The sequence below is a fragment of the Notechis scutatus genome, chromosome 13, assembly GCF_049901735.1.
Source record: "Notechis scutatus isolate UNSWTSFEM ecotype Mainland chromosome 13, rNotScu1.2, whole genome shotgun sequence".
Classification (NCBI taxonomy): domain Eukaryota; kingdom Metazoa; phylum Chordata; class Lepidosauria; order Squamata; family Elapidae; genus Notechis; species Notechis scutatus.
In genome coordinates this window covers 546,900-572,574 of record NC_142021.1, presented here as the reverse complement: position 1 = coordinate 572,574, position 25,675 = coordinate 546,900, and the positions used below count along the sequence as shown (strand labels likewise).

At 56.9% G+C, this 25,675-nt stretch overlaps 1 protein-coding gene across 1 annotated transcript; it reads left to right on the top strand.

Moving 5' to 3' along the window:
* On the top strand, positions 1-24,985 carry FAM222A (family with sequence similarity 222 member A). The gene is given in 4 exon segments (XM_026685517.2): positions 1-598; positions 14,325-14,454; positions 23,230-24,068; positions 24,071-24,985. Coding segments are annotated over 3 exon segments (1,293 nt in total). The 5' UTR covers positions 1-598; positions 14,325-14,372; the 3' UTR covers positions 24,443-24,985.
* Positions 24,986-25,675: the final 690 nt, after the last annotated feature.

Sequence of the window (25,675 nt, the reverse complement as noted above, 5' to 3'; positions counted from 1 at the left end):
GCTGCGCGGCTCAGAGTCGCCGGCGCCGCCGCGGAGGGAGGTCGCGGCTGGAGCTTCCGCTTCTGGAGCCGCCTCGGCCCGGCGCTTCGGGGGAAGAAGAAGGCGGCGGAGCGGCGTCCCCGTGGCTGCTCAAGCCCGCCGGCCGGAGACCGAGCCGCGCTCCGCATCAGGCCGGCCGCGACGGTCCCGGCCCGCTTCCTCCGCCGGGCAACGCCGCGCGGCCCCCGGAGAGCCGGAGCGCTGCCCCGGGCCGCCCGTCCGCCGGCTGCTCGGCGCAGCGCGGCGGCGGCGGCGGCGGCACACAAAGGACCAGCCCCGCCGCCCCGCCGCCCTCCTCCATGTCGTCTGGGCTGCTCCGGCAACGCCGCGCGCGGCCCCGGCAGGATGTGAGCCCCGCTGGCGGCTGGCGACCCCCGCGGAGCCCCGGCCGCGCCGCGCCGCGCCCGGGCTGCCCCTGAGGATCGCGGCGGCGGGCGGCGTCTCCTGGCTCGGCTCCCTTCATGGCCGCGAGGACCCGGCGGCGGCGGCGGTGGAGGCGGCGGCGGCTGCTGCTCTCGGCCGAGGCGCCCTGAAGCCGAGCCGGAACCGCACCGAGATGGTAAAGCGGGCGGCGAGGGGAGAGGGCTGGGCGGGCGGCGGGGACATCGGAGACCGGGCCTGGCCGAGGATGATGGGCAGGGCAGTCTGGGCGTCTGGCTGGGACAGTCCGCCCCGGCCTTGCTCAGCCCTCCCGGTCCGCTTCCCTGGGCGGTTTGCCCGACGGCCGAGGGTCTCGGGGGGCTTCCTGCGGCTGATCAGGCCCCCATCACGAGCAGCGGGGCGGGAAGGGTCCCCAGCCGTTGCTTGGCTCAGGTGGGCGGGGGTCCCAAGGGCCTCTGGCTCCCGCTGGGTTGGGGCTGGTGGGAAGAGCGCGGGAGCGTCGGCCGGCTCTAGGAGTCCGCGGGTCTTGGCAGTCTGTGGCCTGCGGGCCGGTAGGATGTTTCCCCTGTGGGCCAGGTGGAGCTTGGAGGAAGGTTGACCGCCCGCCGTCCCGGCTGAGCAAAGTTATTGCCTCTGTGCTTCCTTGGGGGGCTTTCGGGAGAGGCCTCCCCCTCCCTCCCCTTTGGGGCCGGCCCTCGTCTCCCACCGGGGCCTTCGGGGCACCCACACAAACTCGGATGAGGGGGGGGCAGCCGTGAGGATCCCGGAGCCCGTGGAGGCTGCCCTGCTGAAGGGGCCGATTTCAGGAGGGAGGAAAACCCCCACCCACCCCCAGCTCCCACTCTCCCAGAAACCACCCCCTCCCCAGAGTGAGGCTGGGGGCAGTTTCTGCCTGGGGGCCTCGAAGGGCTTTGCAGGGAGATCCACTGGGGGGAGGGGCTTGCGGCCTTCTTGGGCGCTTTGGCAGGTGCTGCTGCTTCTGGCGGCAAAGGCACTATTCCCTGGCAAGGACTCCACTGCTGCCCTTGAACCACCCCGAGCTGCCAGCTGCCCAGCCAGGGCACAAGGCTGCTTTCTTTCCCAAACGGGGAGGAAGAAACTTGGCTGCTGCCGGATGGCCACGCCAGGCCTGATGGATGGGGCTGGATGGGGCCGGGAGCCTCCGAGACCACTTATTTATCCCCCGCCCCCGCCTGCATCGAAGGGGTCCAGGCGAGGGAGGGGTCTGTGTTGAGGGAGCTGCTCCCTGGAGCCCCGGGAGAGTTTGGGCTGGGAGAAGGCGGTGCAGTCGGGATGGGGGTGGGTGCTGCCCTCACCCCAAAGCCTCTTGATCTGAGCAGTCCTGGGCCTTTCTGGTTTTAGCCTCCTTTGAGCCCAGATTCTGGGAGGCAAGCCAGATCTCCTCCCACCCAGCTGAAAACCTTGGTGGTGGCCTTGTGAAGCCCCCCCCCCCCAAGTTGGACCCAACCTAATCATGAAGGTTAACTCCCCCCAGGCCTCAGGGCCTTTCTACTGGCTCCTCCCTGGAAGGCGGCTTCTACTGACCTGGGACTTTGGCCCCTCCCCCTCCAATCTGCCTGGAGCTCCTCCTCCTGCAGGTGAAGTCAAGTCGGTGTCTGCCTCCCCTCCCCCCATTCCCCATCTGCTGTGAGGGAGGCTCCCTAGGGTGGGTGGGTGAACCCAGAGGCCTTTTCTCCGATGGAGAAGGCAGCATTCGGGGTCGGCGTCTGGGCACCAGAGTCCAGGGGTCAAGTTCAGGCTGCGGCTTTGGGACTCCGCCAGCGCCTCCTTGGGCAAAGTGTGTGAGGCGACGAGCGTAGAATAATGCACAAGACTTCGCCCATCCCCCACCTCTCTCCCGGCTTGCTTGGAAAAAAAGTTTTCGAGTTTCAGACTTTGCAGGGAGAGAAGGACAATTTCAGCACCGGCGCAAGGGACCTGCTCTTTGCCCAGGCCTTTGAATAAGAACTGAGATGATTGGGTCCCGTTTGATTGGGCCCGGTTTTAATCCCGATTGTGATGTGGATGCCCTGAAATGGGCATTTGGAATAGGACGGTGCCATATCGGTTGAATAAAACCAGCTGGTTTACCTGTAACTGCAAAGACCTTTTCCAGACGGACCAGGATAAAAAATTCTCTGAAACGTTAAAATCTGCACGCTTGTTAGTGTCAGTTCACTCAAGCAAGACATTTGAGCTGCAGCACTGGGAGAAATTGCCTGACCCGCCTTGGCTGGGATGCTCCTTTGAGTCCAAATGGTGAAAGTGGAGCAGCCTTGAGCCTGTGAGGGAATAATAACTTATTTTTCTTCTTCTTTTTTTTTTGGGTGCCCTACCAAGGGAATGACTTTTCCCCCTGGAATTTTATATATTGTCTGCCTGGTCAAGAACTGTGCAAGAAAGCTTGCACAATTGGCCAGCGCTTTGCTCGCTCGCCTGTAGGTCCCTGGTATTTTTTATCTTAACAACGGACCAGAAAGGATGCCTCGTCTCCTTTGATCTTGTTAGAGGCATTTACTGATCGTTATTGGGAGAAGGAAGTGCTGGGAATCCTTTGTGTCCTTCCTGCCTTTAAAAGCCTCCTCTCTTCTCTGCCTGCAGATCCTCGAACAGGTCAATAAATCTCCATTCTGCCGCTTTCCTCTCAGTTTCACGCTGCGAGATATTTCAAGTATAAAGAGGGAGCCGCATTAAAAATTTAAGCCTCAAAGCCACTGAATCTTCCTCCGTTACCCAAGGCTGCAGAGGGGGAGGGAGAGGGGAGGGTCATGCAGGCCCTGGGGTGGGGGTGGGGGCTGGATTCCACTTGGGTTGTTAGAGAGTAGGAGAGGGGTGGGGGCCGTTGTCCTGAGGGGAGGGGTCTGATTCTGCAACATTACTCACCCCTGGCAGGGTCTGTTTATATTCTGCTCAGTCTCTTCAGCTTTGCTCCGTTGTTTGGATCCGGTGATGGATGATGTGATGTCGTTCCCCTCCCACCCCAATTCCCAGGTCTGAGGCGCTCTGGGTAGGATGATACAGTTGGCTAAGGACTGGAGAAGCGTGTGTTATTGTTACCGTAGGTTGAGTCCATGCTCAAGTTCCTAGTCCATATTGTGGGTCTGTGAAAGATCAAAAGGCAACCCGTTGCCAAAGGTCCACTTTCAAATTGTGGATTATTTTTCCTCTGTTCTTCGCTCTGGAGAGTCCACTGTTTCCTAGACTGGCTCCTTCTGGGCAGAGATAAGTCAGGAAAAGCTTTGCGGTCCCTCCTGAAACTGCAGCCTGCACCTCCTGGCTGCCAAAGGCACTTTTGGGAGGGGGAAGGAAGGGGGGGCCTCCCTCCCCAGTAGAAAAAGGTGAGGCTTTAAGAGAATGTGGCCAGTTGCATTGCGGGTCTTTCCACCCCAGCCAGGGGGAGGAACCACTAGGCCTTGCTCCCTCCCGCCTTGGGCATTCTTGGGGAAAAGCTAACATCCACGCCAGGTAATTCCATGAAAGGGCGATGATTCCGCTCTGGCTAATGCCGCCCACAAAAGGCTTTATTACCTCCTCCTCCTCCTCCTCCTGGCCGGGCGAATTGCTTCTCTCCCTGGAGTGAGCCGGCTAAAGCTGGCTTTATTATGTTAACCTATTTGCGTGTCAAGAGCTATTGTGCGCCTGCCTATCGCTGTTTGTGCTTGCCTGGCACCACCAGGGAAGGGCAGGGGAAAATGGCTGGTCGCTCGGCCACTCCAGGGGCACCGCTGGGTTGCTAAGTGACTTGCTCCCCTGCGCGCCTTCCCTCCGGATGCCCTCCATAATTATCAGCCGGCTGACATTGGTGGAGAGCTGCCTAACACCCTCCCTCCCTCCCCCCCCCCTCCCTTCCAGAGAAAGCAGGGCCTGCATACGGAGCTGCCTTGGCTGGGGGGGTTGAGGGAGGGGAGGGGATCTGGACGATGATAAGGGACGGGCCCGTTCGTCCTCCCTGCGGACTTTGCCTTGCACTTGCACACCTTCAAGTGAGTCACTGCACGGGGCTGGCCGGCCTGGTGGGCCCCCCACTTTCTGAGTGAAATGCACCTCCCTCTAAAGCATACCGGCCCAATATTTCACTCCCCCCCCCCCCCACCCCCGTTTACTGTCATGGCTTTCAGGATGGAAAACCAACCCTTCCTCCCCTCCCACTGATCTCTCCTTACACACACACACACACACACACACACACACCCTGTTCCACCCAGCCCACCTGTGAGCCCTGCAGGAGAAGAGAAAGACCCCCCCTCTCTGAGGAGAACCGCGTTTTGAAAGCTGCCCCTCCGGAAGAGGGTGGGACAATTCAGGGGGGTCCCCCAGAGATGTGAGCTGCACAGAGACACTGAAAGTTGGGGGGCAGGCACACCCAGCGACTGAGGAGGAGGAGGAGGGGGGGATTCTGCCCCCTGCCGCCTTAGCCAGAGGGAAGGGAGGGGGCTGCAGGGGCTGCCTTGTCTCCCCTCCGCTTTGCGTCTGCAGTGTGCGGCTTTGTGTGTTGCCAGAGACGGCAGCTGGCCCTGTGGGGGGGCGGGGGGGGCCTGCGCTGAGCAGAGCAAGATGCGTGCAGGTGTTTGCTTGGCTGATTTAGTTATTTATTGCCTTTCCAAGGGGCTTTCTGTTCCTTCGACCAGCACAGCAGCTTCCGGTAGGAAAAGGATGGGAGTAGCATTCCTGCAATTAAAAATCAGAGTTAAAATTAAACGTTGGAATACAATTAATCATTAAAAGCTTATTCCGCTTGCGGTTTTCCTATTCCATATAATTATCTCTACTCTTTCCAGGCATCCTTCCCACATCGGCTCCAGCTTGGTGCCTGCTTGCCTGCTTTGGATTATCAGCCACTCTCCTTTGGGGGAATCTGGTGGGAATTTCCCATTCTTTGTGGCCAGGCCTAGAATTTTGAGAATTGGTCCAAACCCCACCTGGACCTCCAGGAACCGTCTCCTCCGGCCCCTCTTTCTGACAGCAACGTCCAGCAGGAGCCAGGCAAGGCAGCCGCCTCTCCCTACCTGCTGGCTTCTGCTGGTGGATTTGATCCAAAGGGGAAATCTTGGGTCCTGGGATCTGGGGGGCGCGGGGGGGGGCTGTTTGCTCCAGGATGGGGTGATTCTTCCCTTCTGGGCCATCTGAGGAGTCCGGTTGGCTCCGTAGCTGCTGGCCAGACGGTCCATGCAGGGCAGGCCGCTCTCTTTGGGGCCTCTGAAATAGGGACCTGCGTTTCTGGATGCTCCGGCCAGCCAGCTGCGGCTGCAGCGTCTTCTGGGTTTTCCCGGCTTGGTTGGCTGTGAGTGACTCTGCCCGCCACCCTCGAGCCCTCCCCTTCCCACTCTGGGTTTGAACTTTGCCGACTCCCCCCCGCCCCCAGTCGAGTGGATGGAGATGCTTTCCCTGGCGACCGTCGGAGCCACACTGGCCTTCTCCAATCCAGAGCCACTTGCTGGGAATTGCCCTTGCACAGTTGGAGAGCCCCCTCCCCTTTTGGGGTCTCAGGGCTGCGGCTTTCTTCCCAGCTGCTGCCCCTTCCTTTCCCGGGGTCTCACGATGGCTCTTTGCTGGAGAGGCACAGAAAGGAACCAATTTATGACTGCTGTAAACAACCTTTCAATAAAAACAGGTTAATGACCTGAAACCGACAAGAGCCTGCTGGGAATTTTTTATTGCCTGGGAAGACAATATTGGTGCTTTTAAGCCCCCTCCCAGGGCCGGCTGCACTTGGCCCCCAGCCTTTCAGCCTCCTGAACTCCACACGCCCTCCCCCGTAGCCCCCCTACCCATTGCCCTGCCGGCCAGATGCCGGAGGTCCCTGCAGGGCTGGGGTGAACTTCTGGACTCCCTGGGAACCGAATGAATTTTGCTGCCGCTCGTTCCCAGGAGAAGCCTTGGATCGAAAGGAAGGAAAAGGAAGGAAGGAAGGAAGGAAGGAGGGGGGAAAGACTCCTCGCCCCAAGATTTTAATTGCTTTGCATTTTCCCTCCTGCAGATCAGCGAATTGGCATTTTAATTCCAGGGAAAGGATCCTGAGAGGCTCAGGTTTTTCCTGGAGTCCAGGCTGGTGGGGGAGGGGGGGAGGGCAGTTCCTGATTAATCCCCTTCTTTGTGAATCCTCCCCTCCCCCACTTCTATCACCTGCTGGCTGAACTTTTGGGGTGTCAGCTTAAAGGCAGCTGGGTAATTGCTTCTTTGTGATTCTGGTGGAATAAAAGAATCGCTGTGCTGGGTGCCCCCTCCCAAAAAAATCTTGATTGAAAGATGGAAAGGAAGGGTGGGCAGGTGGAGGGAGGAAGATCGAGGAAAGCGACCCCCAGTCAGCCTAATATTTCTAGGGGTGTGTGTGTGTGTGTGTGTGCGTGTGCGTGTGTGCTCGCTCCCTTTTGTCCCTAATTCGAATCCCGCTCTCACTTCAAACGAGTCAAGCCTGGCATTTCCTGCCCCTCAGGGGTCTTTGAAGGCACCTGGAACTCCCTCCCACCCAACAGTGACGGCTGCTGGCTCCCCTCAATGTAGAACAAAAGGGGAGAGATTGAAGTTGGGGAGACCCCAACTCCTGCCGCCCATTATCCGTATGAAACCTGGGTCCTGGTGGAAAGTTGGCGTTGGGCTAGAGGCGGGCAGGGAGCGATGGGCTTTCTCCCTTGGAGGATGAGGGCTTGAAGGATTCGCCAGCCTGCTTGGCCTGGGATGTGTGTTGAACTGGGGGTTTTTTGGGGCGGGGGCTGTGTTTCACCTTGAGCTGCCTGGTCATGAGGCGCCTGTGTTTTTGAATCATGCTTGAGGGCCCCCTCGTGCCGGGGGGAGAAGGCTGGCTCTGCGGCAGGTAACTGGCCCATCATCACGAATCAGGCTTGAAGACCTGAGCTTGAAGGGGGGGTGGACAATTTCCTCTTTGTAAGAAGAGACCAGAGGTTGTAGCGTAAAGGCACTTGCGGATGGACTCTCAGGCTGTTCTTCAGCCTCTTTCTGGTGGTGAAAAGCCTGTGGCTGAGGGGTATGGGTGTTGTAGTCCAGCCCGTTTGGGAGACGGGAGTGGGCTTTCCGGAAGGGTGGGCTGGCCAACAGAGAGCCAGGGCTGAGGCTCTGCCTGTGCCTGGAAAAGGAGAGCAGCCAAGGGGACCCCGTGTAATCAGAGCATTCGCTGGCGTGGAAGCGCTTGGATGCCCTGCTGGAGTCGGCCTCTCCCCATCGGCTGCTGTGGGAAACGGGGAGCGCCTGGCAGGGGTTTCCACGCCCAGAAGGCCTTCCGAGGCGTCTCTGCTGCTGGCAGGGGGGCCGACGGGGCTCCCTTGGTTGCCTCGGGTCTAATTTGGGGGTGCAGTGGGGGGGGCGCTTAAAGAGAAAAAGCTTCCCAAACTTTGAGTTTTCATTCCGAAGGGAAGAGTCCTCCTGCCCTCTGCACATGCTCTGCGTTCGAAGGGGGCACCGAGATTGCCCAGCCAGGCCTGGGGAAGCTCTAGGCAGCCTCAGGGTGGCCAGCTGGACCGTTGCTGGACCTGGCCGCCCCCTTTTGGGTTCTGAGCTGGGAGGCTTCCTCTGCGGGAGGGAGGGGTTTCAGTGGTGCACACACACGCACACGCACACACACACACACGAGTGGATGTGTGTTGCACAGGCAGAAGGGCGGGCCCTCCCCTGCAGCTCCCCTCCCCCCCCCCGCCTCCCCAGCTGTTCTGGAGTTATTAATGCGCAGAGCTGATCACGGGCTCCCATTGTAATCATTAAAACTATTAGAAGGGAAATGTTCGCTCGGAGCGAATGTCAGCCTCTCTCGGCTCCCTGCTTTGCAAGTGCTCACAATTAATGCCAATCAGAACTCGGGATGAAGCCAACTTGAAATCATGTCTGTTTGATCTCATTTGTCAGCTGTTGCCGATCCGTGTTGTACATTTTCATTCAATTGCTATAAACAGAAAGAAAGAAAGAAAGAAAGAAAAGAAAGAAAAGGAAGAAAGAAAGAAAGGAAGGAAGGAAGGAAGGAAGGAAGGAAGGAAGGAAGGAAGGAAGGAAGGAAGGAAGGAAGGAAGGAAGGAAGGAAGGAAGGGACTCTGTGTGCCTGCTCTCTTCCTCCCCACCTCAACACCATTTTCCCCACCACACCGATTGTTCCGCCGGTGGTTCATTTCAATCGTTTGGTGTTTCTCTGCCTGTCATCATCGCGGGAGGAAAGGGGGCCTTTGTGCAGGCAGGCAGCCAGCCACCCCCTGCCTTTGAGAGGCCTCGTTTTCTGACCTGGTGGCCAGGGGAGGCAGGCTAAATGACCCCCTTCCTTCTGGTGAGTTTAGGCAGAGCTCCGAATCACCGAGTTGCTTTCCCGTGACCTTTCCCTCCCGACCTCCCCCTTGGACCCCTGTTCCCACCTGTATTCTGCTTGGAGGCAGTCAGAGAAGTCAGCCTCCCTGTCCCAGGGCAGACTGGTTCTAAACTCTTTGGGGGGGGGCAGTAAATACTAAGATTTGGGAAGTGCAAGGCAAAGATAAACGATGAATGCTGATTGGCTGGCCTGCTGTGACATCATATAAGGCAGTATGGAAGGAAGGATGAGCTGCAGGACCGAGGAAGGGAGGGAAGCCTCCCAGGGCCTTCAGAGCAAATGGGGGGCCCTTCCGAAGTGGTTCTCAAGGGCATCTTGGCTTAGCAGAGAGAGGAAACCCTTCTGCACATGCTCAGGAGGCATCCCTGCTTGGGCCAGCCTGATTCTCACCTGCAAAAGGAATGGCAGACCCTTCTAATCATCCGCAGAGCCGCCTTCTCAGCCATGGCCAGGTGCCCTTAGCCCATCCTAGCAGCTGAAAGAAAAGAAGAGGCTGAGTTGGGTGCTTGTGCCAGGACGACCCCCCTCCCCCAAAGGAACAGAAAGTTGCCCTTCCGTTTCTCTTCCACTCTTTGGACCCCTTGCCTCCCGGGGCCTGGGGAGCCCCGTCTCCACCTTTGATTGACGCCCAAGGTCTTGGCTGGGTCAAGAGCTGTTTGGGGCAGCCGGAGAGGCCAAGCACCGGCCGTGGTCAGGGCCACAGGCTCCAAAGGGGCCACGTCTTTTCATGGCCCCCAGTTTGATCCGCTGGGAACAGACTTCACGGGCATCTGGGGTTGCCCTGGAGGGCAGGAGGCCCTTTTCTGGCCTGGGGAGGCTGCGGGCTGGGTGACACCCCCCTCCCAATTATTTGCCTTGGCTCTTTCATTTGAACACTCTGCCCTCTGTGCCCCTATTCTTCCCCTTCCTCTCGCATCCGAAACCCCCGTGCCCGTGCAAAGCTGGCTCCCTTTTCTTGCACTAAAGGGACGAGAGCCCTGGTCGTATCTGCGCGCCTGGCTCTCTCCACCCAGGCCTCCCGCTGACGGCTCCTCCTTTCAGCTCCAGCAAGAACAAAACGGTTGCTTCAAGGTCTCCGAAAAAGGGGGAGAAAATCCATAAATTGTAGTGCAAACACAATAATGACACAACAGGGCACTTACGGTATTCATAATTCCTGCTTGTTTGTTAGGAGATAAGAAATTAGCCCAGGCTGTAGAAGCTGATAAGTTTCTTATTTATTTCCTTTCAATATTTGCGGAGCCTCCTTTGGGTGGAGAATCGTCCAGGAGCCGGTTGGCCAGCATTGAGGAATGCAAATGAGCTGGAATTGGGAGAGGGTCTCTTCCTCCGTGTTTGGGCTGAGGGGAGCCTGGGCGGCTCTTGGGGCTCTTGGTGGGGGAGCTAAAATGAAAGACCCCTGATTGGAAATGACCACAAAGCCCTTTTGGGGGGAGGAGGGGCAGGGAGGGAGCAGGGAACCATGGTGGTCAGCTAGATCTACGTGTCTCAATCTTGGCCAGTTTGGAGGTGTGTGGCGTCCACTCCCAGAATTCCCCAGCCGGCGTGGGACGGGCCGTCCACCCTTCTCAAAACTTGCCCAGGCTGAGAAACGCTGACCTGCATCGATGATGGAGCACCTGCCTGGTCTCCCCACACACCCCTCCCTTGATTCCTGGAGAGCCGCCCCCCCTCACCCTGCCAAGCTGGAGGAGCGGGAGGGGAGGGGGAGGGGCTGAGAGGGAGCCTGCCTTTGCGGGGGGAGAACCAGGTGTGCAGGAGGGGCCTCGGGGTCTTGGGCTGCAACCAAAGTTCACGCAAGCTTTTCACAAGCGTTTAAACTTGGCAGCCCCCCAAATGTCCTGGCAGTCCCCCTCCCCCCCCAATCAGGTCCCCCTTTTAATCCACAGCCTGTGTGGCATGAAGCTGGCTGGGCTCTGGCTGATCACACAAGGGGCCAGTGGAAATTACCCTTGACTCTTGCATGCTAATATAATCTTGAACCATGTAACTTCTGGGCTGCAGCTAAAATTGCTTTTTAGATTAACATTTAATTATTAACTGGATGCACTCCTCCGTTCTCCCCTCCACTGGTTCCCCAGCAGGCTCAGGGGGCGGCCAGTCAGGGTCCCCCTCCTTCCCCCCAGAACGCATTAGCTGGGTTTCATGGAGACATTTGCAAGCAGGGAAGAGAGGTCACCCCCCCAAACAGCCTGCCTGCCTGCTGCATTGGGTGCCTCAGGCAAGGTGGCGGTGAACTTTCCCGTTTGGGGTTTTATTTATTTGCCATAATTTACAGAAAGGTGACCCTTCTCCAGATTAACTCATCCCGGCACCCAAACTGTCAGCTCTGCTAATTGAGTTGCAGCCCTTTGGGGTTTTCAAGGTTAAGCATAAATTATTTGCAAGTTGTCTGAGTAGCAACTCACGGGAAGGGGGGAGGCAGAGCGCAGAGGATGTGGAGAGAGGAATCGCCGCTTTGGAGCATGGGCAGAGTGCCTCTGTGTCTTGGGTGCGAAGGGGAACTGGCTTTGTGTAATGTTGCATCCTTTGGACCAGGAAGGAAGGTAGAGGCGATCATTCAAAGTTTGGTGTGTCGGTTGCTGGATTAGGCCCACCTGTGCACCAGCCCCTCAGAGGCCATCGGACAAAAGATGGCGGCGCTCATTGTCCGAATGCTCCTTTCAGTCGTTTCCAAAAGAGCAAATAAAGGCCAGATGGGCCATGACTCCAACTGTGCCCATCCAGCACAGCCACCGAGGGTGCTGCAGATGAGCTGTGGTGGGAGTTGTAGTCCCAACACATCTACAAGCCATCATGTCAGGTGATTGCCACAATGATGGCTTGGAAGTTGGAGCAACCCTGGTTTTCAAAGTCTCTGTGCTGCTGTGCCCCCCCTTCTATCCCCAATTGGAAGGTGCCAAAGGACAGTCCTTGGCCTGCAGGGACAGGTGACTTTTTGGGGTGGGGAGGGTTATTAAAGTCGCAGAGACCTTGGGCTTATAAATAGCCCCAATTTTCAGGGCAGGCTTTCAAAATTAGCAGGCGTTGGAGAAGAGGCTGTGAAAGGGGTACTTATATCCGAAAGGGAGGGGCTGCTAGCATGACTTCCAGAGGGCAGCTATTTTTAAAGGCGCTGCAGTGGGTAGAGCAGTCCTGTCCTGTTCTTGGAGCAAGGAGGCGGGTCCGGCAGGGCCCGATCCTGCAAGCGGCAGCTCCTTCCCTAGCTGGGTGGGCTCTTCTGGAGACAGGGGAGAATAGGAGGGTGAGGAGCCAGCTGTCCTCAGCCAGGGACGGAGTCGGCAGGTGGGCCAAAGGGCTGAGGTGGCTCTGCGGATCCGGCTGCCCACGGAATCCAGGACGGCTGGGATTTAACCAAGTGCTGAGGGAGCTAAGCCAGCCGAAACTTTTTTTGCCGAGCTCCATGACATCATGGCAGATTAGCCAATAAGCTGGGGAGATTTGCAGGTGGGTTCAAAATGGGTTGCCCTTCAGGGCTTTGGAGGAGGAGACCAAATACGGTGGGATTTGGCTTCGCTTCGGTAGGTCGATGATTCTGACAAGAGAGCAGCTTGGAAAGGAAGGAAAGGAAGGAAGGGAGAGAGAGAGAGAAAGAGAGAAAGAGAGAAAGAGTCTCAGCGTGTGTTTTTCCCCCTCCTCTTTGCACTCCTGAGGTGCTCCTGGTTCCCATGCCAGGCGAAGCTCCTGCCACCTGGCCTGGGCAGGAGCCCCTCCCAGAGTGGGAGGCTGCCCCTGAGCGGCTCCTTGGGGGGGCAGAAGGGGGCTGTGGATCTGCCTGCAGGATTAACCTCAGGTGCCGGGAGGAGAAACCAGGGCAGGGAGCTGAGGCTGGAGGGCCAGATGGCCAATCCCTCTTAAGACGGGCAGAGCAGTTGATGGAGGCCAGCACACACCTGGGGGGGACTTCCAGGAGGCCCTTGGGCAGAGTAGGGGGTCTCAGCTGCAGGAAGCACTGCCCCCCACCCAACCTGGCAGGCAGCCGGGCACAGAGAAGAGACCCTGGAGTGCAGAAAGGCCCAGATCTGTCAAGCTTAGGGGCCTTGAGGGGCTGAGGGCCTTGAACCCGGGGTCGCTCTGGCACAAAGGTTCTTCCGGGGGGCTAAGAGCCAGCCCCAGGTCTTGCAAAGAGGGTCTTGGCCTCCTCCTGCTCAGGGCCCACCTCAAAGCAGGGGTGGGTGGGTGGGTTGGGGGAGGCCTCCATCTGCCCCCTCGAATGAAGCTGCTGGAGAGGGGCTCTTGGCCCTGTTTGGCTCGCCCCCCTTTGCTCCGGCAGACAGTAATAGGCGCAAATTGGCTGCCTAGAGACAGAAGAAAAGTCCCTTTCAGAATAAAAATCGCTCTTTTCAAGGTAGCTTCTTGGAAGATGAAATAGCTGGTGATGAGGAAAAGTGCCTCAGACTTGGGTTCCTTTTCTTCTCCCCCCTTTTTTTAGAGAAAGGCTGGTACAGATTCGGGAGGGGAATCTAGATTGAGATAATTATGTAGTAACGAACTTTTGTTGTGAAATTAGCATCTTAAGAAAGACGGTGAAAAGGGCTTTTATTCCTGAATGCTTCATTAGTACCAGGAACAGGATCTTGGCAACTCCAGGCGCCGGTTCAACAGGAGCAGCAGCCGCAGCCGATGGCTGGCGAGAAGGCCCAGTTGCCTCCGTCCGTGGGGTGTGCAGACTTTGGGGGACCTCTGCTCCCCAGGGAAGGCAGGGCCGAGGCCTCGAGGAAAGCCGGGGGGGGGCAGGGGTGCCGCTGTGAGGACCAGAGCGGATGAGACCCTCTGGGTGGAAATGGAAAAGTTTTAGGCAGCTCCTTTCTCCGAGGGCGAGAAGCCCCTCGCTCGGTCTCTGATTTTGGGCCAAAGCAGCTTCTGGAGCTCCAGGAGAGGATCGCCTGCACGCCTTCCCTGTGCCAGGATGCCCCTCCTGGGTGAGAGACAGGAAGGAGCCACTTGCTGGTGCCCCCTTGGCTCATTTAGCAGCGGGGGGGGGGGGGGGGAGGGAGAGAGAGAGAAACTCCTGTCGGTTGTTTTTCTCCAATGGGTCTCTGGTTTTTATTTGCAAACCGTTGGGTCTTTGGAGGGACCCCAGTGCCCCTCCCAAGTTGCTCACCTTGGCAGGTGTGGGAGCTCTTGCTGGGCTGCTGTTGACCATGGCCCCTGCCCTAAAATTGTCGCAACTCAGCCATCGATCACAGGCAAGACTGTGCCGTGTCCTCCTGGCACCTGGGTGCCCGCTGCCCTTAAGGGAGGCCGATTGTTCAGTCTTTTGAAGGCCTGCAAGCTGGCAAGAGAGCTCTGGGTGGGCCGCAAAGCGCCTGCCTGTGTTTGGTGCTTGGCTCTGCCATGCCGGCTGGGGAACTCTGGGAGTTGAAGTCCACCCGTGTTAAAGTAAACAAGGTTGTGAAACTCAGGCCTGGGAGCTGGGCAGGGTTGGTGGTCAATCGAAGCTTTGCTTGTCCAGTGTGCACAGCACCCTTTGACGCTGGAATGACGCTGCATGCAACTTCCTTCCCTGGCCCTGTGTGATGCTGGGGAGGGGTCCACTCCCCCTCCCCCAATTTCTGGCTGATGGACTGACCCCGTCCCTGTTCTCTGGGATTCCTTGCAGGGTCTTCTGGAGTGATGCCACCAGATTTGTCTCACCCTCTCTTCCGCCATGTTGGCCTGCCTGCAGAGGACCCAGAACCCACCGAGGCAGCCCCTGGGTTGTCCGAATAAGGCCCTGGAGCCACGCAAGGGTGAGTCACTCTGGGCCGGTGGCTGCAGCCAGGAGGGCAAAGGTCCAGCTGTTTGCAGCAGAGGCAGCCCCCACCCTTGTCCTGGAGTGGTGGTCCCAGGCAGAGCAAGGGGCTCTCGGCATGAGTGCCACGGGGGGCAGTACCCTGTTGCAGTTCCCCTCCCCTCCCTTCTAATACCCACTCAAGCCCACAAGGCTTTCTGAGATGCTGAGATGAGGGGGTGAGTTACCTTGATGTAGGTCTCCACAGGTCACCCGGCCAAGCACCTGTGCCCGGCCTTCTTCGTCTCTAAATCCAAAGCTATGATTAAATGTATATTTAATGAGCCGGGCTGACCTCTGTGGCTGCAAAGGCACATTAAGGTTCTCAAGTGATTATTGTGTGTTTTAAACAGGAGGTGTTTTTTCTTTTCTTTTACGATTGTTCTCCTTTGTGCCAGCGCTTTCTATCTGCCAGGGCACAGCCTGGGCTGGGCCGCGGTGGCTGCAGGGCCCCTTTTCCTCCTGCCACTTAAGAAGGGGGTGAAGAATCCGAAGCAGCTGGAGATTAGGACGGCTTGTTTCTTAAGACCGTTTGAAAACGGCCTTCCATGCCCCCGGCTGGCACTGATCCTCTGTGGTTTGTGCCGGCCCAGCCTTCTCTCCACCTGGCGCCAGTCTCTCCTTCCCAGGAGGGTCAGGCTGGGTGTTTCCAAGGGAGGCTTTACCGGTTATCCTTCTGCCTGCTTTCATTTGTTTAATGCTGGAGAGGAGGATTTGAATTGAACTGCATACTTCATTTGGCCAAGTGGGATTAAACGCACAAGGAATTGGTCTCTCGGGGTGCATGCAACAATCATGGTCGTCATGCCAGTAAACTTTCAGACTTCCAGTTTTATTGAGCTGGGCACAGGCTGAGTTTGTTTGGGCCTCCCTCGGCCTGGGTTGGTTTCCTTAGCAAGAGGGAAATCGGATCTCTCTCCCCCTCCCCTCGCTTGGCTCCCCACCCCCCAAATGAAGGGCCAGGGAGCTCCCAGCCTGGGCATCTCCGTGATCCTTCTTCCCCTTGGCTGTTGCTTCTACCCACAGAGGAGAAGCTGTGCCAAGGGGCACCCAGGGGGCCGGGGAGGGGGGGAGTTGGTGGGGGTCTTTGCACTGAGGGGGTCTTGGGGGCATTGAGGAAAAAGGGTGTGTGTGTCTGTTTTTGTCCTGTCCTTCCAGATTGCTCTCTCAGTAATCAGGAACGAGAGCGCTTCTTAAAACTAGACATGATTTAGAAGCGCCTCTGATTACTTAATTTGCTCCCAAGTATCTCGGTAATTATCTTTATGGGCCTTATTTCATGTCCTTTGGCTTCCTTTCCGTCAGCATGAAATAAGTCGGCCACCCAGCACAGCCTGCCACGGCTGCAGAATCCCATTACGCACCCGGGCCGTTGATTAATTTCGGTATTAATTTTGCATGAAAGGTGTGCCTGCTAATATTTGCCCTCCTGCCTGTGCTGGAGCTACAGAAGAGAGTGACATTTCTCCCCCCCCCGGTGTCCCCCCCCCCCAAGAACTCCGGACCCCTCCCTTTGCTTTCTGGCACACTCGGCTTTGCACAGAGCAACCAGGCTGGCACGGCTACTTAGCAGGTTGATTCCATGGGCACTCTTCACCCACTGCCCGTGCCACGGCTGGCAGAGGGGGAAGGCCAGCAGCTTCTTTCCAAGCCAGGCCCATGATGGGCACAGCCCCCTTTCCAGAGCTGCCCAGCCAGAGCCCTGCCAGGCAGCCCTTCTGTCCTGCAAACTGGAGCCCCCCCAAACCCAGGGAAACCCAGCGGATTTTGAGACCTGACTGCAAAAATGAAGGGAGTTTAAGGAGAAGCGCCAGGAGTGGTGCTGTCGGCTGTGGGGTGACTCAGAACATCCGTCTTCTGTGCATGCAGATCGGCCTTGGCATTCTGCCCAAGATATGCCCACCAAGCACCTTGATGTAGGAGAAAGGGAGCTACCTCTAGACCCTCAAATTCTTATGTAGCCCCCTCCCCAAAGATTGTCATAAAATGTCTGATCGTTCATGAGACAGGGGGGGGGGGGGGGTGCTACTAAACGTGTACCGGTAAAGGAGAACGTTTGCAGCCCAGGCCTGAAAGGGAGGCTCCTGGCTGCTCTCTGGCCTTTTCTCGCAGACCTTCCATTACCCAACTAGGTAACATCATCAGTGCTAAAAGAGAGCGGAGTTTGCAGGGGGGGGAGGAGGAGGGGAAAACTTGGTGGTTTTCTGACAGACTCTGGTGATGAGGCTGCCTAGTTTGGGTCATGAAACGCCTGCAAGAAAACCGCCCAGCCCAGAGAGCAGCCAGGAGCCCTCAGATCAAGGGTGTCCCTGGCTCCTCTGGCCTTCCAGGGCTTCGGGGTCCTGTGGGGAGAAGGACCCACCGAGGGCCCCTGGGAAGGGGGCAGAGTGGCATAATCCTCCCTTAATTGAATTAGGGCCTGCTGCGGACAAGCCTCTTCTTCACCAAAGCACAACCACTTTCTTTGTGGGCAGACAAAGGACAATCTGTCCCATTGTGATGCAAACACAGCCCTGTTTCTTCCACTTGTCACTGCAAACTAAGCCTTTTACTTTTTAGTGGCTCAGAGCGAACCTCCTCCCCGGCTGGGTGAGCCCACCCCAAAGCCTCGACTAATCAAACTCAGAAGTGCCTGTGTGGCTGAGCTCCTCCTTTAATAGCCGAGTTGCCGGCAGGCGCTGGGCACCAGCTGAGGGAGCCAAGCGGTGGAGATGGTGGCCTTAGGCAAAGCACCAGCCTGTCCGCTCTGTTCCGGTAAGGACAGATACCCAGAGGGGCCTGGCTGTTGCCATGAACAGGGGGGCCTGTGGGCAGGAAGCATTTTGCAGCCGGGAGAGTCCAGGTAGCTGGAAGCAAAGGGTTTCGGAAGGGGGCCCTCGGTCCCCCTTGCAAGGCAGAAAGAGGGGAGCCCGATTCCTAGCGAACCAGAGCCTGCTTTTATTTATGAGTAAGCACAACTCTCGCTGCATGTCACTTTGGCCGCCATTAAGCAGAAAAGCAGCGAGTAAGTCAAATAAACGAATAGTAGTGATAAATATTCCCCGGGGGAGAAAGGGAAGGTTTGGGGAGCTGGGCTGGGCTGCAAAGCTCCCTGTGGATGAAGAGTGGAGGGTGGGCTGCCCTTGGGGGCTGGGGTGCTTAGGGTCTCGTGCCCAGCCGGCCCCCACCTACTTCCTCCGTGCATGCCCAGTGCCCTTCTGCAGCCTGGCGCCTTCCCCTCCTGCAGAAGCTCCTCCAAAGGGGGGGAGCAAGAGGACTTTCCAGAGGGAAGCTCCACTTTGGAGCACGTGGTGGAGAGCCACGTCCACGTCCGGGCCTGAGTCCACGCCGTGTCACTTCCAGGAAGAGGGATGAGCGCCAGGCCACAGGCTGCCTTGTGGGTTGGGGACAATTTCTGGGGCATAAAAAACTGGCTGGTTGGTTTTTCCTTCGGCGGGGGGGGTGTCTATTTGCCAGATCCTTGAGCAGGTGCCCTACCCCTCTTGGAGGGACCTTCTGCCCTTGAAGTCTGCAAAACAGCTGAGCTGCACCTTTAAAAAGGAGCTTCGACTCGTTCCGTAACGCGATTTGTACCTCCATTTCCCCCTGGACTGTCCCAACTTGGTGGATTTGCCGTAGGTGCCACCTGCCCTTCAGCGGCTGAGTGGTGCCAACCTCGGTCTCTTCTCTTGCCAGACTTTTTATAAACTCATGGTGTTAAATTCCGAGCAGCTGACAGCCACATGTTGGTCTAGGCGAGGCGGAGGGTGAGTCATCCGAGTGAAGCCGTCCCCCTCCTGGGCCTTCTAGGAATCCTTTCAGGGTCTTGGGTAGAAATGCAAGCTTGCTTTGCTCGGGCAGCGTGGCACAAGGCCTGGCTTTGGCAGAGGCCCCGCTGGTACTCCGGGATTATTGGAAAACCTGTTAATTCGGGAGCAAAAATCCATATTTAATTGCTTCTCCGAGGAGATTCCTGTCTATTTCAGCTGGTTTTCTCTAAGTTGGTGCTGCTTGCCAGTAGTGCAAATATGAGTTTGATTTGCACTTTGCCCAGGAGTGAGGGGGGAGGGTCTCCCAGGGAGGGATTCGCAAGGTGGCTTTGCTTTCAAGCAGATTCCCCACTTCCTCTTCTTTGGGTGGGGGCCAGCTTTGAACCCCCGCAAAGCATCTGCCAAAGAAAGGGTCATTTTTCTCTGATTTTACTCAGCTCAGTTTCCCCGCTTTTGATTTCTGGGCTACGGACAGGTTATTTACCTAATTGGAAAAGGCCAGAGGCAGAAGACTTGGCCAGCTCTGTCCTCCTTCGCCCAGGTTCACTTCTCTCACACCTGATGTGCAAAGCACGGCTGATGGACAAGTGTTGCATGCCAGGGCAGAAAGTGAGGGTGTATCTCAGCAGCTAGGATCAGGGCTCTCGCTGGGGGAATTTGTCTGGCCTTTCGCAGTCTTGATTCTGCAGATTTTCTGAACCAGGGTTTCCAAAGTGGACCACTCAGCACCATCCTGGTCAAATGTCTGTCTAATCTTTTGCAACCACCCAGTGATGGAGCCCTCGCGCTCCATCCTTTGCGATTGTTAGGCTGCAAACGGAGTGGAAGCACCGCAGGGACCCTGGACTGACGTTGGGGAGGGTCCAGGCAGCCCCTCCCTCCAATCCTTTCCCAGGGCTGGACCTGAGTCCCCCCCTCCCCCCCCATCTGTGGGCAATTTGGGTGAGCCGAAAGTCCTGTTTTAGAGCTAATCTCATCAGCCCTCCTGATGGCTCCATCTCCATCTCCCTCTCCCGGATGTGCTCCCAGCTCTGAATAATATCAAAAGCCACCAGATGATTACCGTGGGCTGTGCATTTTTCCATTTACTGTAATAAAATACTGAAGAAACAAAACAATTTAAAATTCTAATAAAATCCAAAGCCCATCTTCGGCAGCCAGGATGATTCAATTATTTAGCTGTTATTGAATGCAAAGTCAGGGAAATTGAACAGCTTGCAAAGACAGAGAGGGGAATTTTTTGCTCCTGACAGGGATTTGGGGATCTTCCCCCCACCCCCGAAAAATACGAAGAGATGAGCTGAGATGGAGACAGGAGGAGCTGATGGTGGAAATGAAAACGCCTGCCTTCTCCTCTGATATCTTTCCAGGGGGGGTTGGCTTCCTGAAAAAGAAATACAAATTATAAATATATATATATTGTTACTCTTGCATTTTCCTTGCTGAAAGCCTCAAAGCAGTCCACAGAAAGCAAAAGCAAATTGCACAATAACATACTTAAGTTGAAACAAGAGAAGATTCCGTAAACAGGCAGTTTGGAGGATTCTGGATGGCTCCGAGCTCCGTAACTTTGCACTGCAGGTCACTTCAATGTGCTTTTAAAATAGGTATCACTTTAATTAGAATGGATTAAATTGGGTCTTAACTCAAGCTTTTTCTAGGTCAATGAGCTTATGAAATGACTTCTTTTTTCTAAAAAAGAAGTATTTAATCTTTAATGTTGCAGAGACTTCGACCTGTTTCTTCCCCATTCCACACAAGCCTATATACTTGTTAATGAAAGATGTTAAAACATTTTAAATTCAATATGGCGTAGATTGGAGACCAGCCTCACCCCTGTTTTAATACCTACTGAGGATTTTGAAAGGTTGAGGGTTTTTCTTCTTCTTCTTCTGACGATTCTTCACACCTATTTGGGCCTGGTTGCTTTTCAGGTTCAGCTACCGAAACGCCCCCGACTGTCTTTCTTTGAAAGGCAGGACAAAACCAGGCCGTTCATCTCTATCCGCTTTCTCATGTGCTATTAGCAGGATTGGAAGAGTGTATATTTTTGAAAAAAGGAGTCGCTCTGAAAAAAAGAAGAAGCCGGTTGGGGAACTCTGGAAGGAGGCGGCACTCTGGCCACTAGAAGCCCCCAGACCCAGCCTAGAGGGCAGGTGGGGAGAGGCGGGCTTCAGGAAGAGCCCCCTCCCTCCCTGTGGCTGCCCTTGCTCCCGGCTGGCCTGGCGGAGGGCAAGGGACAGGCCAGCAATGTGGGCCAGTGGCAGCGTGTCAAGGCAAGAGTGCGGTGGCACAATGGCGAGGGTGCCGCGAAGGAAGCAATTACAGGCCGTTGGAAAGCAGTAATTACTGTGGGGGGGGGACGGGGGACGCTTGCCAAGCCGAGCTCCAAAGCGCACCAGGAGCCCCACGGAAATTGGTTCCTCTGTCATTTTCACAGCAGGCGCTCAGCATCCCCCCAAGAGGCGACCGCAGGGGGAATCTGCGGCTTGTGCTCGGCAGGCTCCCTCCTCCTCCTCCTCCGATCTGTGAGGGGTGTGTGGGCATTTTCTGCCCCCCCAGAAGCCAAAGGCTGGGGACCCACCTGCTCTGTGATTTTGGGGGCACAAATGGGGGGGGCAGAGGGGGGAAGGTGGGCAGGTGGCAACTGCAGGATGTGCCTGGTGCCTCTCTCCACGTAGGCTGCTGTTTCCCTTCTGTGCAGGCAGCCCCTTCCCCTGCTAACCCTCATGCCAGGAGCCATCCTGTCAGCGGCCCCTTAGTGTCACGGTTCCTAGAACAGGGTCATCACGGCCAGGAGCACCGAAGGGCCCTCTGCCTGCCTGCCTGCCTGCCTGGCTGGGAGAGGATTTCAAAAGCCCCCAAGTTGCTCCTTCTGGGTGCTGGCAGCTGTCCCCCCCTTCCAAGCCTTGCCCTTGGCAGCCCCAGGGCACCAGGCCTGGCCTGCAGGCACAGCAGAGGGGGCACCGGCTGTGAATGGCATCCCCTCTGCTTCACTTGCCTGGAGTGGGGAACGGAAGCCGGACTGGGCTTTTGCAGGGGCCCCCTTTCCGCCCGAGAAGGGTGGCACACGGGTGCTTCACGCCTCGCCCCTTAATCATGGGTTTCCATTAAACCAGCCGTCATTGAAAAGCTACGTTGGCCAGGCCTCCCCCATGCCATTCACGTTACGGGCTTTTTACAGGTGTCTGGAATGAGGATTGTTATTAACCAGGCTATTAAGTCAATTAAAACGTCGTCCTTCGAGCTGCGTTTAATGTAGCCGCTGGCAGAGAAGGGAGGGGTTGCTTTCCTGCCACAGCACAAGCGGGCACTGCCTTGGTGCCCAAAGTGGGTGGGCGTGGAGATAGGGGTCCGAGAGTTGGCAAGCGCAGGGGGCCTCCCCACGCCTCTCTTTCCCTCCCCCCACCATTCCCAGAGCCTTGGGAGGGATGGGATACACATGATTTTACGCCGTTTGGCATTTCAGGGCTTGAATCCTGCCCCTCAGCTGAGACAGTTGGAGAGCAAGTCTTGCGGTGTTTTGTTTCCCTGGACTCTTTGCAAATCCTTTTGCTATTTACTTTTTAGTGGCTTTTTTCCTTCATGATCACAAACTGCCTCTGCTGCCTTTGAAGGAGCAAAGTGGAACCTCGCTTGGTTTTGGAAAGTGGCAGACAGGCTATTCTGGGCTTGCTTTCAGAGGCGAGGGTGGAATTGTCAGGGAGCAGAAACAGGATTTTTCATCAACACCTGCTTTGACAGACTGGGAGAGGGATTTGGGACGGGGGATTTGTCCAGGCCTGCAATTCTCCCTTATTCTTTGCCTTTCTTCCCCTCTTCTCAGCCAGACCCTCTTTTCCCGCCTCTCTTTTCAGAGGGGGCCTCTTCAAACACCTAATTTATTCAATCTATTAGATAGATTTTGTAGATTTAATCATTTTCACAGTTGGTGGCTCATTGGATACTCAAGATAAACTCCAAATGGAAGCATAATGGAAACAACAAATGAGTTTTCACACCAGAAACTAGCTCAAGAAAGGAGTTTGAGAGAGGCAGAAGCCATATAATCTCCCTCTCTCCCTCCGTTCTCCTCCTCAGAGCCGTCTTCTGCTGACTACAGTAGGTTACCACAGTTAATTTCACCAGTTTTGTTCATCTGTAAAATTGCATAAAAGTGACATTTTTGTGCTCATTATAAGAAGTGCTGATTTATAGCGGGTAAATGGATTTTTTTTCTTTTTTTTTCCAACGGAGCTCTCCTAGTGCCACAAAGCACCCATGAAATTGCTTGTGTAATACGGTTTAAATCCAACCTTTCAGAGTCGCGCTTCCTCCCTCCCACCTGCCACCTTCTCCTACAGAATTGCCGCCCCCCCCAAAAGGCTTCCAGGGAGACGATCTTTCAGAGCAGGGAATCTGTTTGGGAGAAGGGAGACAAATAGGCTTCAAACAGAGTGAAGGGAAAAGACGGTGTGTGGACTGTTTCCAGTGACTCTGGTGCTCAGCAGAGCCTCCCCAAGCAGGGGCAGACTACCAGAGGGGAAAAGAGTGGAGCCGCCCAGCCTTAGTGGCTCGGCTTCTAACCTAGGTTTCCTGGAGGCGCTGGAGAGATTGACGCAATTTGAGGGGGGAATTTACTCCTGTGGGTGCAGTTGGGGCTGCCAGCTGAGCCAAGGGATCCAGTCTGGAGGGTCCCTGCTTCCTCCCAGAACTGGGGAAGGGAAGAAGCGATGTAAGCTGAATGGGCTGGTTCCGCTTCCCCAGGGTCCTTGGCGGGCAGGAAGCGCTGTCCCTGGATTACCCAGTGAGGACGGAGGAGCCTTTGGGGGGTTTCTCGCCCTTGGCACCCATGGGGGGACTTCAGGGCCCAGAATCCCTCAGCCAGCCACAAAGTCCATCCCTCTTAAACTTGCCAGCCTGAATGGTGCAGAGAGCGCTCTAGTGACCTCCACAGGTGTCCACAGGCATGACAGCATATCACACCTCTTCCTGGTCTCTCCTAGGTGAAGCCATGGCTCCCATCCGTTCCCCGCGATACCCCAGCCCGGCTGAGCTCGACGCTTATGCCCAGAAGGTGGCAAACAACCCTCTCACCATCAAGATCTTCCCCACCAACATCAGGGTCCCCCAGCACAAGCACCTTAACCGGACGGTGAACGGATACGACACGATGGGCCAGCGCTACAGCCCCTACCCTCTGCACGCCAGCAGCTACCAGGGCCTCCTGGCCGTCGTGAGGGCATCTGCCAGCAAAGGGGCCGTGAAGAGTGCCGAGGGCAAGCGGACTAAGATGTCCCCTGCCCATGTGGCCGTGGCCCCCTACTCCCTGGCGAGCACTTTAGCACCTGGGCCATCCTGCGCAGCCCAGCTCGGCTATCCTGGTGGCCAGAAGCAGATGGAGGCGCCCGTCCCTCCCAACGTCACGGTGGCCGGCCGGAGCTTGGTGCTGCCCCAGGCCAACCTGCCCTCCATCCAGAACATCATTTTCCAGATCAATCAGCAGTGCCAGGCCCAGGCTGGGCAGCAGCTGTGCCAGGGGGAGGCGGTGACCAACCCCAGCACGGCCAAGCACGGCACCGCGGGCAGCTTCACCACGATGGCTGCGGTGGGGGCAGCAGTGGCCTACACGGGTGCTGTGTTGCCGGATTGTCGGAAGGGCGCCGAACTGGTGACCGGCTCCAACCCGGGCAGTGGCCTGGCGGGACCCAAGCCGGGCCTTTACCCAGACAGCATGGATTACCTGCTGTGGCAGCAGAAGCAGCAGCCGCTGCGGATGTATAGTGCGGACAGCAAGTCGCCCGAGGTGTGTGCTGGGGTCTTGCGCGCCTACCCGGTGAGCGGGCGGCCGCCGCCGTGGACAAAGTAAGCTCTTCGCCCTTGAACTGCGTGGGCGTGCATGGGAATTTCTCGGTGGGGCAGTACTTCGCCCCTGCCTGGAACAGCGTCTTGGTGACGCCCAACAGCAGCGACTGCTACCACCCCCAGGAGCTGCCCACCGGGCCCCGGGACCTGCCCCCCTCGGAGGGTCTGCCGAGCAAGGCCGCCTGCAACACCTCCATCCTCAGCAGCAGCCTGCAGTCCCTGGAGTACCTGATCAACGACATCCACCCGCCCTGCATCAAGGAGCAGATGCTGGGCAGGGGCTATGAGACGGTCTCCGTGCCCCGCCTCCTGGACCACCAGCACGCCCACATCCGCCTGCCCGTCTACAGATAAGGGCAGAGGCGCACCCAGGCCGGCTGACCAGGCCCAGCGTGGTCTGTGCCGTTCAGGAAGGGGTCAGGCGGCTAAGAGTGGGAACAGGGAGATTTTGCTGCTATTCCGGGGGTGCCCCGGGGAGAGGGGGAACGGGTGTGTGCCTGCCTGTGGGCATTGCCAGCCGGACTGCCTGGAAGGCCCCCCATCCTCTTTCGCGGGGGCTTTTGAAATGCATTGTGATGGGGGAGGGCAAGGAAGGGCGCAGACTGCCCCCGGCCCCTCCCGCTAATCCAGGAGGCTTAGCGATTCTGCCCGCTTTCTAGATGAAGTCTGTAACTTGCACTGTTTCGATTTAAAGCTAATAATTGGGGTTGGGGGTGAAGGTCTGGGGGGGGTCTAAAGAAGGGAAAAAAACACTTGAAAACTTGAAGTGACTTTTTTTAAGTTTGAACCTGCTGTACAGTTTTTGGCTGCTATAAGATGGATTTTCCCACCCCTCCATCACATCACATCAGCATAACCCCAGGAGATTTCTGAATTAAAACATTATTATTATTATTATTATTATTATTTCATTTTTAAATGGCCGTATTTCATTTCATGACTTGTCTGAGTGTGAGAACCAGGAAGGGAGACCAGAGCGGTGCGGAGGGGGACGGACCTTTGCAGAAGAGAGGCTCAGGGTGGAAAAGGGGGCGGGTCTTCGGTCCTTTCACTTTCATCCTTGCTTGGATTCCACCTCTGGAGCATCTGGCTGCAGACGCCTGGGTCAAGAAGGGGGGGCAGTGAAATCCTCTTAAGGGTCCAGGGTCGCCCCCTTGGGTGCCCCCAATCCCCAGCTGGGGTCTGGCCACTGTGCCCTTGCAGGCCGGAGGGATGGAGATGCTGTGCCAGGGCTGCCAGGAAGCAGGGGAAGAGAAGCTGGCTGGCTCTGTGTGTGTGTGTGTGTGTGTGTGAATTGGCCATTCCAGCCCCGAGAAAGGGTCATCCCTCTTGCGCTCTCTTCCTGCCCAGGCTGAGCTCGAGAAACATGGGGACCCCCGAGTGGGCGGTGGGCTGCCCGAGTCCGGAGCCTCCAGTGCCCTGCAGCGTCTTCAGCTGCGGCCTGTCTCAAGGGGGTGGGGGTGGGGGGTCCAGGCTCTTAGCGTTTTGCATACTTTAATTTCCACCTTCAAAAGAGAACGAACGAACGGCGGCCCCTGGAAAAGCCTTCCTTTTCCTCCACAGGTGCCCTGCCGGAATTGGGAGTTT